This window comes from Cydia splendana, chromosome 4 (assembly GCF_910591565.1).
Source record: "Cydia splendana chromosome 4, ilCydSple1.2, whole genome shotgun sequence".
In the NCBI taxonomy this organism is placed as follows: Eukaryota; Metazoa; Arthropoda; class Insecta; order Lepidoptera; family Tortricidae; genus Cydia; species Cydia splendana.
Window position 1 is genome coordinate 1,995,302 of NC_085963.1, and position 15,545 is coordinate 2,010,846.

Here is a 15,545-nt window from a genome sequence, read left to right on the forward strand (position 1 = left end):
GTGGGAGTCTTTTGAGTGGTGGAGTGCACTGAGGTGTTAATACCTAACTGGATGTCTGGCAAATGTTCATCCCATAACCCATTCGCTTTTTCGTGGTTCATTGCCCCGAGCGCTGCCAATATGGTGCGGTTGTAACGCTCCACTTGACCATTTGCTCGGGGAGTGGCTACAGCATTCATGACATGCTTTATGCCAGTTGATTGCACGAAAGCTTTAAAGGTCTTGCTAGTGAAACTAGTGCCTTGATCCGTTATTAAACGCGTAGGCGTGCCAAAATAACTAAAATGTTCTCTAAATACCCGTATACTCGTAGCTGATTTTGTGTTACGCACAGCAGTGAGATTCACAAATTTAGTGAACGCATCAACGATGACCAGAATGTAAGTATTGCTGCGTTTCGTACGTATAAAAGGACCTAGATGGTCCGCGTGTATAGTGTGAAACGGCACACTAACTTTGGGTATTGGATGTAATTCACCGGGTTTGGCACCACTTGGGAGCTTGTGATGCGCACACTCCAAGCATGCAGCGACATATTTTTTTACAAATCGCCTCATTTTTGGGAACCAATATGTCGCCTTTAATCGCGCTAGAGTTTTGTCGAACCCAAAGTGTCCGACGTCGTCGTGGTTTGCTTTTAATAGCTGCCACCTGGTGCCCTTCGGTACGACCCAACGAATATTATTTTCATCTAAAATCTTGTATACGCGTCCGTTAACTAGTTTGTAGTTATTGAAAATATCGATGGCTTCTTTGCATTTAGGATCATTTAAGGTATCCGCGATATTTTTAATATCTTCGTCAGTTTGCTGTACAGTGGCTAACCAGTCATCCGAGCCGATATTGAGAACATCTAAAACGTGTTCGGTTTCCCGATCGTTACTTATGGGACCTCTGCTAAGGGCGTCTACGTGAGCCATTTTATCGCCAGCACGGTATTCTATTGAGCAATCATACTCCAAAAATTGTAACCACCAGCGAGCGATGCGGGGTATTAAGTCACGCTTACTCATTGTGGTACGCAAAGCATTGCAGTCAGTCACTATGGTGAATTGAATACCGAGCAGATAATGTCGAAACCTATTTAACGATGCGATAATAGCGAGAGTCTCTAGCTCGAACGAGTGTAGTTTTTGCTCATCGGCACTAGTCTGCCTACTATAATACGCAATTGGTTTTAACGCCCCAGAGCCATCTTGTTGTAATAGTATTCCGGCAATTCCATACTTACTCGCGTCGGTATGGAGTTGCGTTGGTACATCAGGATTATATAGTGCTAGGACCGGCCTTTCTATCAAAATTTGTTTTAACCGATCAAATGATGCAATTTCTTCTTGACCCCACTTCCAAACGGCTTCCTTCTTTAGGAGACTGGTCAGTGGGCGAGCTATCAGAGCAAACCCCGCAACGAATCTCCTAAAGAAGCTAGCCAGTCCTAAGAACCTCCTAACTTCGTGCACATTAGTTGGCGCGGGAAATTTAGATATAGCCTCAGTTTTTAGAGTACCCGGTCTGACTCCATCTGCACTAACTTCGTACCCCAGATATTCAATTTTGTCATAGAAAAAATTACATTCACTCATTTTAAGCGTTAAGCCACTTTCTGCCAGCAAACGCAACACCTCTTCCAGTCGTAATATTCCCTCTTCAAATGACTTCGCTGGAATTAATATATCGTCCATATACACCAAGGCATATGACGAAGCAGGTGAGTTTTGAATTATTTTATTCATTGTACGCTGGAAAACAGATGGCGCGTTTACTAGCCCGAACGGCATCCTATTGTACTCGTATTGACCTTGGGGGGTCACAAAAGCGGTTTTATCTCGTGAACCTTCAGCGATCGGAATCTGGTAGTAGCCAGATGCTAAGTCCAGCGTAACAAATAAGGAGCTGCCGGACAGTAAATCGAGTTGATCTTCGATGCGAGGGAGGGGATAATGTTCTTTCTTCGTTTTACTATTTAAGGCGCGATAGTCTACGCATAACCTCTTTTCCCCAGACTTTTTATTCACTAAAACGATCAGGCTTGCATAAGGACTGTTAGATTCTCTTATAATACCACTTTCTAACATTTCTTTTATCATACCCTGGACTAGTTGACGTTCGTTGTACGATAAACGATAAGGGCGATATACTACAGGATCAGGATCGTCAAGTTGAATCACCATTTCAGTCTCAGTCGTAAAACCCAGATCCTTTAGACCAGTTGAAAAACATGACTTGTACTTATCTAATAATAGTTTTAAAGTTTCTTTTTGTTGCTTAGTTAAATTCTCCCCACAACTGATTGGTGATTCATCTGACGCCAACTGTTCGTTAATGTTTACCTTCAGTATTTCTAAACTCCCAACTAATGCCCTACTGCGTGTTACTAGACTGCCCTTATCTATAATCAAATCATTCTTACCGATATTTTGAATCAAAATTTTGCCAACCCCTTGAGTTAAGTTGTACTCTCCGGGTAATAGGTAGTGCTCACGGTCAACTACCTTACGCACGGTTCCATTCACATACACACTACCCGTAAATGTATTAGAAGAGTTAACCGGAATAGCCTTTAATTCACCTGTACTTACTCGTGTGGTCTCACTACATACAAGGGGGTAAGTACTAACCGACTTTCCGCCGCAGTCTACATTATTCCTTTGAATAATGAGATCGGAATCCATTTTGACTATTTTTACTGATGGTCTTTCAGTAAACGAATGGCCCACTAGTACAGGATAGTCAATAAAGTAATCATCTACCACCACTACCTCTACATTTTTCTCTATCACCCCCTGAACCTCAACCGTGACGTATGTTTTCCCAAGCGGGGTGTACGGTATGTTACCCGCAGTTTTTAATATCGGCACCTCTTCTACAGCCCAATTTAATGCCAGCCGCTGAGCGTCACTAATGCGTATCAAAGTCCCTTCGCTTCCTAAATCAACGAAACATTCTGACAACATGTCATTTATTTTAATTGGCATTTTATATTTAGCACTCGAACCGCCTGAGCTATCAAGTTTCAAAACTTGTTTGGGTTTTACTTGGGTACTTTGTATGGTTTCGGGACACTCAGCGTCAAGCTTTAATACTACTTTGGGCTTTGCGTCATTACTTTGCTTAGGTCCCGGACACTCAGTATCTTTATGCCCCAAATAATTACACTTAGTACAACGAACTTTAGGTTTTGGACACCGGTAAAATGGATGGCCAGCTTCGTTGCAATTAAAGCAAGTCCGGGGTCCTGATTTTTGTGGATTTACTTCATTTTTGCTATTCTTTACAGTATTATTTTGCGAGCGTTTATCTCTATCCCTAAGTCGTTGAGGCTCGTTCGTGTTTCTATCTTGACCTACTTTAACAGTCTTTAAAAACTTGAGTACAAGCTCTGGCTCCTTAAACTCGGCTCCCTGAGCGCCTAATCGAACACCGCGATCTTCAATTCCTGCTATAATACAGTCTACTGCGCGTTTACCTGATATCTCGCAGCGATTTAGAAGATTCATTTTTGCGTAATAGTAAACTTCCAAAGACTCCCCATATCGTACTTTTTTATTAAGCATTTCCATTAACAAATCCGCATAGTTGTCTCTAGTTGGAAAAGACTCCCTCAGCTTTGCCTTCCATTCTTCCCACGTAAAAAGTAATGAAGGCAAACCCTGATACCAGGTCTTCGCTACCCCTGTTAGTTTGGGTAGAGCGTAATGAATGACTTGCTTATCACCCCACCCATAGATTTGAGCACATTCGTCTACTTTGTGAAGCCACGTATCAACCGTTTGTTCCTTACATAAAGGGTCAAAATCGGGAATTACATTATTTAAAACAGGAAACTTATTGCGATCGTCATTATTCTTTAAACCTTTAAGTGCTTCAATAAACTTATCCATTAACATATTATTCATTGACTCACAGTTCGCGGCTCCTGGGGTTGAAGAACGCCGGCACGAAGTATTTCGCCTCGGTGTACTCGGGGTACGTAGGCGCGAAGACTTGCGCCTCGGTACGTTCCGAGAATCTGCGTGGTGCGATCCGCCTCCCATGGATGTAGGCGTTCGTGTCCTGTAGCGCCCTGGGCTTCTATGCTGCGAAATCGAACCTGTCCGTCTTGAATGGTGTGACCGAGACCGTGACCTCGTCATTGTCAGTCGCGATCGCCTTCCTCTTGAGCATCTTGACCTCGAACGGCGACGGCGACTGTCGCGCTCTCTTTCGCGCGAACGTCTTCGCCCCCGACCACTGCTACGGCTTCGACTCCGAGTCTTGTCACGAGATTGTAACGGTGGTGTCATCGTCTCACGCGAAGTTGCTCGTTTTTCGCGTTTTCTTCGAGAACTATTGTTTCCATCGTCCATGATCTTGTGACCTCGAAATAATTGAAGAAAATATGTCAATAAACAAGTGATATATTACTTAAACCTAAAGAGGACTGTTAATGATACTGTAACCTCACTTCCAACTATGGACTAATCGACCACTGTTGTCGATCCATCAATTTCGATCGCCCGTAAAATCGTCAATCAATATTACCGGTTCCTCAATCTGTCAGTCGGAACCGGCCATCAATCGTACATCAATCCTCCATCAATCATAATTGAGCATCAATCCTACATCAATCACGATTGACCATCAATCCCCAACAATCATGATTGACTATCAATCTTCCATAAATCATGATTGACCATCAATCATGATTGACCATCAATCCCCCATCAATCATGATTGACCATCCATCCTACATCAATCATGATTGAGCATCAATCCTACATCAATCATGATTGAGCATCAATCTTCCATCAATCATGATTGACCATCAATCTTCCATCAATCATGATTGACCATCAATCCTATATCAATCACGATTGACCATCAATCCTACATCAATCATGATTGACCATCAATCTTCCATCAATCATGATTGACCATCAATCCCCCATCAAACATGATTGACCATCAATCCTACATCAATCATGATTGACCATCAATCTTCCATCAATCCTATATCAACCATGATTGACCATCAATCCTACATCAATCATGATTGACCATCAATCTCCATCAATCATGACTGATCATCAATCCTCCATCAATCATGATTGACCATCAATCTTCCATCAATCATGATTGACCATCAATCCCCCATCAATCATGATTGACCATCAATCCTACATCAATCATGATTGACCATCAATCCTACATCAATCATGATTGACCATCAATCTTCCATCAATCATGATTGACCATCAATCCTATATCAACCATGATTGACCATCAATCCTACATCAATCATGATTGACCATCAATCTCCATCAATCATGACTGATCATCAATTCTCCATCAATCATGATTGACCATCAATCCCACATCAATCATGATTGAACATCAATCCTACTTCAGTCATGATTGACCATCAATATTCCATCAATCATGACTGACCATGCATTCATTAGGATAGACTTAGATATGAGCGCCGCGCCGGCGCGCCGCCGCCGCCGACAAAATTTACGCGCCGCCGCCGCCGACGCTGCGCTATCGGCGTGGCATCGGCGTGACCTTGTTAGATACTACTACTTTCAGAATCATATAATATATATTTTATCTAGTTTAGATCTTTAACGGCGCCAGTCTGAATAGCTTATAGACATTCAAAAGGTATTTTAGGACCATATCATTCTAAAATATCGATGGTAAATTCAAACTTTTCTGTTTGGTAACCGCGCTACTAGTGTTAGAGCAACGAAATGACTAATTTTGCCAGCTGGCTAGCTCATCCGTCATTCACCGCGAATTCAATTATTGCAAGCATGGTTTAAATATCTTAAAAAGGTGTAAAAGGATTTCAGATATTAAGCGTTTTCACGCCCAAAGGTCCGGCCGTTGGCTTTGCACGGAAGGCATCGGAAACGGAATCAGGTCTCATTTTAAGCTTGGCCATTGTTCAAATTTCAAGCTTTGCTCTCTCGCAGACCAATCTTTGGCCTCGCATCGCTCGCATAGAAGTAAGCCGCTATCTGAACCTCCAAGTTTTCGGCCCTGTTTGGAGCGTAACTTTTGGCCTCGCCTTTAAAATGCTTGGTTCTTCTCCAATCTTAGCTCCACTGCAGCACGGCCTTTGGCCTCCCACGAATGCAGCTACAGGAGAGCCCCAGAGGTCTTAAACACTGTGGCCACGGTCTTTATCGGCCTTCGGTCTTGCTTACACTGGACCAATTCCAAGCTCTGCCCTCTTGCAGCTTGGCCTTCGTCCTCGCACAGAAGCGCGCCGTAATCGGCACTCCGCGCATTCGGCCGTCAGCCAAGCTCACACTTGGCGTTCGATTCTAAGCTGTATGCTTACTTGCAGCTCAGCCTCTGGCCTCGGATGGGAAGGCGTCGGAATCTGGTCTTCGGTGTTAGGTGGAGCTCGGCCTTGGGCCTCACTTTTTGACATAAACCGGTTTGTTGGGTCGATATTGGTTAATAACGGAGCTTGATTTTCCTCACTTCGGCTCTTTGGACAGTCGACCAGATGTTTCCTGATACAGTCAATCCGCTACTTTTTACTTAGGGGTCATCCATTTATTACATCACACGTTTAGGGGGAGGGAGGGGGTCAAGAAAATGTGACATGTGTGACAAGGGGGAGGAGGAGTCACAAACTTTATGACGTCACTTTAACTTCATCAGTAATCGAAAATTTATTGAAATTATTTTATACGCTAATATACATTTAAATAACAAGTTTTTGAAACGAGAATCGTTTTTATTCGTTTAATTTTATTTCTTAATCAGTTTGGGTTATAAAATTACTAATATTTCTTTTGTCAAAAATATTTTGATAAAATATTAAATAAATATTTGCCGATTTCGTTGAAGAAATGTGACGTCACACCAGGGGGGAGGGGCTTGCCAAATGTGATCAAGTGTGACAAGGAGGGGGGAGGGGTAAAAAACCTAGAAATTCGTGTGACGAATTAATGGATGACCCCTTAGCACAATAGATAAGGGCCTCGCAAAGATCTTCCGGCCAGGGCCTCGCCAAGATTAAGACCGCCTCTGATGCCGCTCGATACCGTTTATACTATATAAAACTTTTTTCGTACCTTTATTCAATAAATTTTGCTTGCAATTGAAAAATGCACTTATTTTATAACTTTCTTACAACAAAAACGTGTAAATTCGGTAAAATTTTGGTTTTAATTATTTTTTCATTAATCAAAGGTGTTTCAAGGCCACGCCGCCGATTCGCCGCCGCCGCCGACCGATTTTGACCGGCGCGCCGCCGCCGGCTAAATGTCTATCGGCGCTCATATCTAGATAGACTATCTGTGTAACACGATCAACAATAGCTCATTAATCGATCAGTCACAAACCACCATCAGTTCATCCTGGTGAGCCCTCGGTAATCATGATTTTCCAAAAATCACGGTAATACACTAAGATACATTACGGTAGTCGCAATCATTCACTTTCTCAGTCGCGATAGACAGTGATTAATATTCTAATGAATGTCGGTATTAATTATCGCTTGATAGATATTTCATATTTACGATATAATTATCAGAGGGCTTGGCTACTTTTCTTTGGTCAGTATGACATCTGATTCTATTAATAACTTATGTAGTAGTATAAACACAAACAAATAAAATAAAATGAAACATCAATTTGATTTGTTCCCTTAGTAACAGATGTAAAAAAAAATAGATTAAGTACCCACTTATGTACTATGAATAGTCACGTAAAATATTGGAACAGTACCAGCTACGTCTGTTAATTTGTTGATACTTAACTTTATGATAGGAAAAACACTTACGTTTTATTTTCCACGTGCACAAAACTTACGGCCAACTAATTTGCGGGTCTTTGTTTTCGATCCAACTTCTGATATGTAAACCAATGGACTGGTTTAACACTCAGGTTATGAGATTGGGAGTGAAAACATACAACGTACTTGACAAACACTATTTATTTAATATTACACCTTCACTTCACAATAAACAATTCACAAGAGCTACCGTCACTTGCAACTGCCGAGAAACGAATGCCCGGTTCAACCTTGCGACGGAAACAACGTCATAGTCGTCCAACTTGTCTGTGATTGGCCGTCTCGACAAACTGTCAATTCCGGCCAATCACGGATAGTCAATACAACGACACTTTAGTAATATTTTTAGTAAAATACTGAAATAGATATTTATAAAATTATAACACATAATGCAAAAAAAAAAAACAAAAAAAAAGCAAAAAAAAAAACGGTCACCCATCCAAATACTGACCACTCCCGACGTTGCTTAACTTTGGTCAAAAATCACGTTTGTTGTATGGGAGCCCCATTTAAATCTTTATTTTATTCTGTTTTTAGTATTTGTTGTTATAGCGGCAACAGAAATACATCATCTGTGAAAATTTCAACTGTCTAGCTATCACGGTTCGTGAGATACAGCCTGGTGACAGACGGACGGACAGCGAAGTCTTAGTAATAGGGTCCCGTTTTACCCTTTGGGTACGGAACCCTAAAAAGGATAATATTTTATTTCATCCTTTTTGAAGTCGGTTTCATTTTTTTTGTAAAAAGTTTTTATTATACGATCAAAATAAACTACATTAAACATTGCTATTATGGTTCCCATTACTGGGTCATTTTATATTCATGTGTAATAGTAGTTTATGTGACTGCTACATAATGAAAGGCATTAAAATACGAGTGTGGGTTTATGAAACGAATGAAATGAGTTTCATAATAGTATCACACGAGTGTTTTAATGCCTAATTATGTACAGTTACATACACTGCTTTATCTACACACATATTATAAACTTTCTATGATATATTCACTAACCTCATATTACAGCCGACATTGGGGCACTTTCCTCTCTGGCGGAACTCGCGGATATGAGATGGCGTCTCCGAAATATCTTTATCGCACATTTTACACGAAACTTTTGTTATAGTTACTTTAAAAACAACAAAACAAATTATTTTTTACTTACAAACTAATTAAAAGATAAACTGTACGTCAAATGGCGGCAAATGAAAACTTTTTTTTCACGCATGTCACGCATCCGTAGTTTTTTTTTTTATTCAAAGACAAACTAGAGTCGGGGTCGATTACCATATCGTCCGATACCAACTTACAAGCGAGATTTGTCAATATTGTATGCAATTGTCATTTGATTTCGAATAAAACGTCATCTCGACTGATATTAGAATAGGGGTCAAATCAAATTGCCTTTTTTTCCAGAGATGTTCGAAATTTGAATGTCATTACCAAATCGATTTTGATATAGTAATGAAGCTATTACCACATTTTCACAGATAAGAAATTTGCTGTAACAAAACAGTTTATCGTAATGTGGGCCATTATTTACGGATTTTGAAGGTATCATAGAGAGTTTATGATATGTGTGTAGATAAAATTTATTAGAATAAACAAAATTGTTACGTGGAACTAGACGAAATAATTTGCATCGGGGCTCGTATTGGGCCAGCGATCTGTAACCGTTGTGATCTAAATATTTTAAAATATGTCTCACGAAAGTTTAATTTCGATCATTTCAACATTGACTTGAAAGATTATAGAAGAGGTGAAAAGCGCATTATAATGGCCCGGAAAAAAGCTTGATTAGGTATTAAAATATTATTTTAAACCTGCTATCCAATTCATGCATAGCCGGAGGCTTGAATTGACTCCTTCGTCCACTCAGCACAGCCTCCAAGTCGATAAACACATCTCCTCTCTGTTTATCATGTTTGAAGCAATGTTTCATCATGTCTATGGTTACTGGATCGTTGTTCCATGCGTAGTATGAGCCTGAATATTCCAAACTGTTTTCGCTTTCGTTTTCAAGATCCTGTACAAATACAAGGAAGTGTAACGATTAGATCGATTCATGTATCAAAAATTAAAACGTGTCACCCTATGTTCTGAACGAAGTTTATGATACTAGACGGCCATTGAGTATATTGAATAGTAGCTTCTTAAGGCCTGCATCTATTAGCTGTTTAAAAAAATCGTAAGTATGGTGTAAGTGTAGATATTCATTCCTAATCCACATACATTGCACGTAGTGTATGGTGTTAAAAAGATTACTTTTAATGGCCAAAATCATGCTATACTAAAGTAGATTAATGGATGCTACACCATCTGATAATTTAATTTGAAATGATGTTTATTAGTGCCTTGTAAATCTTGCTACCCACGTAGTAACTTAGTAATACGTAGGTATTGTATGAATGATCACGATTATCGGAATCGAAAATGTCGAAGAAGTACTTTTTGACAACTTATGAATTTAACCTCATCATTTTGGGCACTGTCATATTCCTTCAGCGAATACACCTTCCCGTCATAATACTCGTAGTCAAAAAGCTCGACATGGCACAGTCGACTTTCAAGGTCCGTACAATGTTTAGGGTACAGTCGAGCCCAGTTTTCAGTTGCGGACACTGGGTCGGAGCCGTGTTGCTTCAAGAATTCCATTGCTTTGTTCACTTTGTCAATCTAGAATAAAAAAGTAAGCGGTCACTATATCTAACACATTCACTGCTAGCAGCTAGCGACCCGCTAGGCGGCTTATCTGTTCGTAAGCGCTTTTCGCTCCATAGTAGCTTTCCCATGTTATCGGACAGCGGCGTAGCGTGATAATCTAGCCGTGGGCGAAGTCGCATCTACGAGGCCCTTTTCTTTTGATGTGCCCGAAGGGGCCTTGCGCGAGGCCCCCCTAGGGGAGCGAGGCCATGGGCGACGGCCCACTTCGCCCACGCCTAGCTATGCCACTGTTATCGGCTACGCTCGTAGCGCTTAGCTCGCGTTGGCAGTGTGTTAAGTGCCAACACCAAGGATCCAACTGCATTTCACATCTATAGGTTTTTTCATCTATTGCATTTGGCACATATTACATAATTATGTATATGGGTTGTACATCTTTGTAATTTTTCAGGAGCCTAACTGCTGAGACAGACAGAAAAATATTTACGTTGTTTCCCTGTCCCTATAGAAGAAAGTAGCTAATAGAATACTAACAGTTCTAAAAGCTGTCTGCATCACAACCCGATGTGGGTTAACGATCGCTCGGCCTCCCGGACAGGCTGCGAGTTCAGGGGCCACGGGGGGCAGCGGCCTCCACGCTAGGCGGACTAGCTTCGTGCTGCGCCAGAGGCCGACGTTGGCAGTGTCGTCCGCGAAAGACTCGACGCCGGGGCCATAGCGGACGTCGTTGCTGAATAAACCCTAATGAAGAAAAAGGTGCAAATGGCATGCGATTTTAGATTATTACCGGCTAAGGCCCACTTGCACCATCCCACTAACCCGCCCATATAACCATTCCAGTCGCAGAATCACAAAGTGGTAACTAAATGTCAGATGTGTCGTAACAGAGTCCACACAATGTGTTTAGAATTGTTTCGAAACAAAGTGTCGTCGCCGTGTCTACACTTTTCCGTAACAAGGTGTCGACACATTTGTGTGCACTTTGCGTGCGGTTTGCGACTAAATCTGACAGCAAATTTGTGACAGCAAATGTCAATATAAAATACCTCTTGAAAACCAAGGTTTGTCAAACTACTATTAGTGTCTCGTGTGCTCGTAATTCTAGTAAGTCATCATGGGCAATGCAAATGATAATAATCGACCGAAACCATATAAACACCCAACACCCGTCAACCTTTTACAGAAAAGTTTTTAAAGAAATTCAATAAGCTACTTAGGTCAGGCAACGAATGCTCCAAAAGTTGTGAGCATGTCTCCAAAGGTACATGCTCATAAACAAAATTTACAATATCGCCAAACTGTAACCAGTTTGTTGGCGAATGAAGCGCTCACTTAACTAATCGAATCATGCACCTAAACAAAACAATTAGTAACTTAAACAATAGGTAATCCTTATTATAATATAAAAAACTAACATGCATAGATGCCTAACAAGTCTTCACATTGTCTCAAAGTTTAATTTTCTAAAAGGTATGTTTTTAATCTCTTTTTAAGGATCGGCTTACTTAACCTAGGTTTACCTCTTAACCACCCTATTTCGTTAAACAGCCTAGGCACTAAATATTTATTTAACCTTTTCCCATAATAATTAACCGCCGCAGGCTGTATTAACTTCCCTTCGCGTACCCTCCTCGTGTTGTATTTATTAAATGCTGGCCGTTTATAATCATCGCCCACGCCTAAAAAAAGTCCCCGTGGTAGAAGAGCCGGCCGCAAAATTTCTAACCGACTTGATACCACGATGAAATGCACAATGGTTTCCCAGAAAAGTTATGCTAAGTCCGAATTCGATAGTCTGCCACGGCGGAACTTGCCGAAAGTACGAAAAAGAAGGCCACTTCCGGTGCGAAAAAAGGGGCTGATTTAACCCATCTGATACCGAGATAGTAGTTATGGCAGCAGTTAGAAATTTACATGTAGACACAGAAAAGCGAAGTCTGCCACTATTTTTTTTGCCGGAAGTGCTTGGCAGACGCTCTCAAAGGTGACCATCGGGACCCCTAAATTAACCCATCTGATACCACCATGAAACCAATGCCAGTCGGTAGGTATGAACTCTCATGTCAGGAATATATAAGTCTGCCAAGGCTTTTCCTGCCGAAACACCATGGCAGACGAGATTATGTAAGCAAGGTCGCCATCGGTTACCCTACACTAACCCATCTGATACCACCATGAAACCAATTCCATTCGGTAGGTATGAACCCCCATTTTAGGAATATATAAGTCTGCCAAGGTTTTTCCTGCCGAAACACCTTGGCAGACGAGATTATAAGCAAGATGACCATCGGTTACCGTACACTAACCCATCTGATACCGCCATGAAACCAATTCCAGTCGGTAGGTATGAACCCTCATTTCATGAATATAGAAGTCTGCCAAGGCTTTTCCTGCCGAAACACCTTGGCAGACGAGATTATGTTAGCAAGGTGTACATCAGTTACCCTACATTAACCCATCTGATACCTCCATGAAACCAATTCCAGTCGGTAGGTATGAACCCTCATTTCGGAAATTTTTAAGTCTGCCAAGGCCTTTCCTGCCGAAACTCCTTGACAGACGAGATTATGTAAGCAACATCCGCATCCGTGGGACCGGTATACGTGATTACTGTAGGCTTATTTATTACTTTATGCTTTTACATATTTGTATATTATTATGTTATTAATGAAATATATTTATAATTTATTAAACCTATACCTAATACATTGGGAATTCATTACCTGCTTACGGCAGTAGTAGGGAGTAGTGGGTGAGTTCTGGCTCACTTAGCCAGGCCAACAGTCCCTCCCCCTTTTTTTCCCTTGTTGAGGCCCTGCAACCTTACCTTGAACCCAACCTAATGTCATTGTAGCTCGAATCTAACCTAATCTATTTTTATTGCTTTTAGAAAATATTCTAATAACAATTATCTACTTTTGCAAAGTTAAATGTTGAATTCTTTATTTCGCAAAATGGAATTTTAATGTGACTATAATGTATGTGCAATCTACTTAGAAACTGGGTTTAGAAATATAAAAACACACATTTTATATAGGATAATAAGTTTATTCAAGTAATATTCTGAACATATGAGATATAGTAACATCATTACTTATTCTGTGTACAGTGGAGAAAACATGCAAGTTGACATTTTTCGTTTTAAAATAAAGATAAACTAAACAGTATTTGCCACAAACCGATGTAAAAAAAACTTTGCAGTTGTTGATTACAATACCATATCTTAAGGCCCCAGTACACAATGGGCCATCGCCGGCCATTCCAAGGGACGCATTTATGCGTTAGAGGGAGCAAATGATATTGCTATCTCATTCTACCGCATGGCTGCGTCCCTTGGAGTGGCCGGCAATGGCCCATTGTGTACTGGGGCCTTTACAATTTCTCTCCATGAACATTTTATGATACCCAACCAACCTTCCGGTTTTCGCCCGAATGAATTAAAATATTCACCAACACCATTGACATCAATATAAATGGCTATCCGATGTCAGCCAGGTTTAAAATCCGGATCTAAATTGATAATAAGCAATTTAAACAGGTGAACAGGCCCCAATTTCACCACGGTGACAGGTGCGACAATTGTAAAACATCACTGTTGCTGACGTCACAGGCATCCATGGGCTAAGGTTACCGCTTACCATCGGGCGGGCCGTATTCCTGTTTGCCACCATCATCGTATTATTAAAAAAAACTTTATTATATCGGAAAAAAACAGATATTTCTCTTGCTAAGTTTATGACAATTGTCACAAGAAACACTACAACTGTCACGAAATTCCGACATATAACTCATTTCCTGTCAAGATTCACCGACAATTCTACAAATATGTCGACTAGAAAAAATAATTCTTGTTTCACAACATAATTGTAATACATACAATTGTAGCAAAATGCCTGTCATGTTTGTAAGTATTTCTATAGAAAATATTTTATAAAATTGTAATATGTCACCTGTCGCTTGACAATTGTCGCTCGACATATGTCACTGACAATTGTAGCCGTGGTGAAATTGGAGCCAGGTAGCTGAACAAACATTGGCATTTTGTTGGCTGCAAATACATTCGATTCCACGCCTATATTCATTTTACTCATATAGTGTTACACAGAACTCATTTGCTGTCAAGAATTACCGACAATTGTCGTGTTTCTTGTGACAATTGTCATTAGCTTCGCAAAATAAGTACTTAGTATTTGGCGATATAATGGAGTTTTTATTTTATTAACATGTTGGTGGCAAACAAGCACACCGCCCGTCTGATGGTAAGCGGTTACCGTAGCCTATGGAGGCCTGTAACGTCAGTACCAACTGTGATGTCGACAAGTGTCGCACCTGCCACCGTAGTGAAATAGAGGCCAGGCCCCAATTTCACATCGGTGACAGGTGCGACGAATTGTAAAATCACTATCGCTGACGTCACAGGCATCCATGAGCTACGATTACCACTTACCATCGGGCGGGCCGTATTCCTGTTTGCCACCATCATTGTATTATTTAAAAAAAACTTTATTATATCGGAAAAAACAGATATTTCTCCTGTGAAGTTTCTGACAATTGTCAAAGATCTAGAAGAATTGTAGGTAATTCTTGACAGGTAATGAGTTATGTCGGAATTTCGTGACAATTGCAGTATTTCTGTGACAATTGCAGGTGACTGTATATTAGGAATAATTATTTTATTTAGTTTCAACGAAAGTTTCAAGTTTAGTACGAAAATACTTCAGATATATAATATGCACAAAATGTAGACCTAATCGAAATAAAACATTGCTTTTTATAGTAATTTTTTTTAAAAACATTCGATACATAGGTATACATAACAATAACCACCACAGCGGTATTGGCCTGTAAGCTTTATCTCGGTCTCCAAAGCCGCAAAAACTCGCTAGTACTTCGTGCTGGTCTAGCCGTTATTTTTTCTTGAAGATTTTCAGAGAACAGCACGTACACGCATTATACATATAGACGGAACGAACGGCATAATCATAATCATTTATTCGTCGCAATCCATGGTATTACAGATCTAGGTACAAGACTTTCAGGTATTACTTATACGAATTACATAACGCTTCCTGTTAATAGGCAATAT

At 40.5% G+C, this 15,545-nt stretch overlaps 1 protein-coding gene across 4 annotated transcripts in view; it reads right to left on the reverse strand.

The window, feature by feature from the left end:
* LOC134789685 (ankyrin repeat and MYND domain-containing protein 1-like) overlaps positions 1-15,545 on the reverse strand; it is a 59,137-nt gene that overhangs the window by 18,240 nt on the left and 25,352 nt on the right. For all 4 annotated transcript variants that reach the window (XM_063760284.1, XM_063760283.1, XM_063760285.1 and 1 more), the window contains exons 3-5: positions 10,994-11,200; positions 10,268-10,471; positions 9,619-9,821 (exon numbers count right to left, since the gene is read on the reverse strand). In XM_063760284.1, coding sequence (XP_063616354.1) covers positions 9,619-9,821; positions 10,268-10,471; positions 10,994-11,200 — 614 coding nt within the window. The remainder of the gene's footprint in view (positions 1-9,618; positions 9,822-10,267; positions 10,472-10,993; positions 11,201-15,545) is intronic.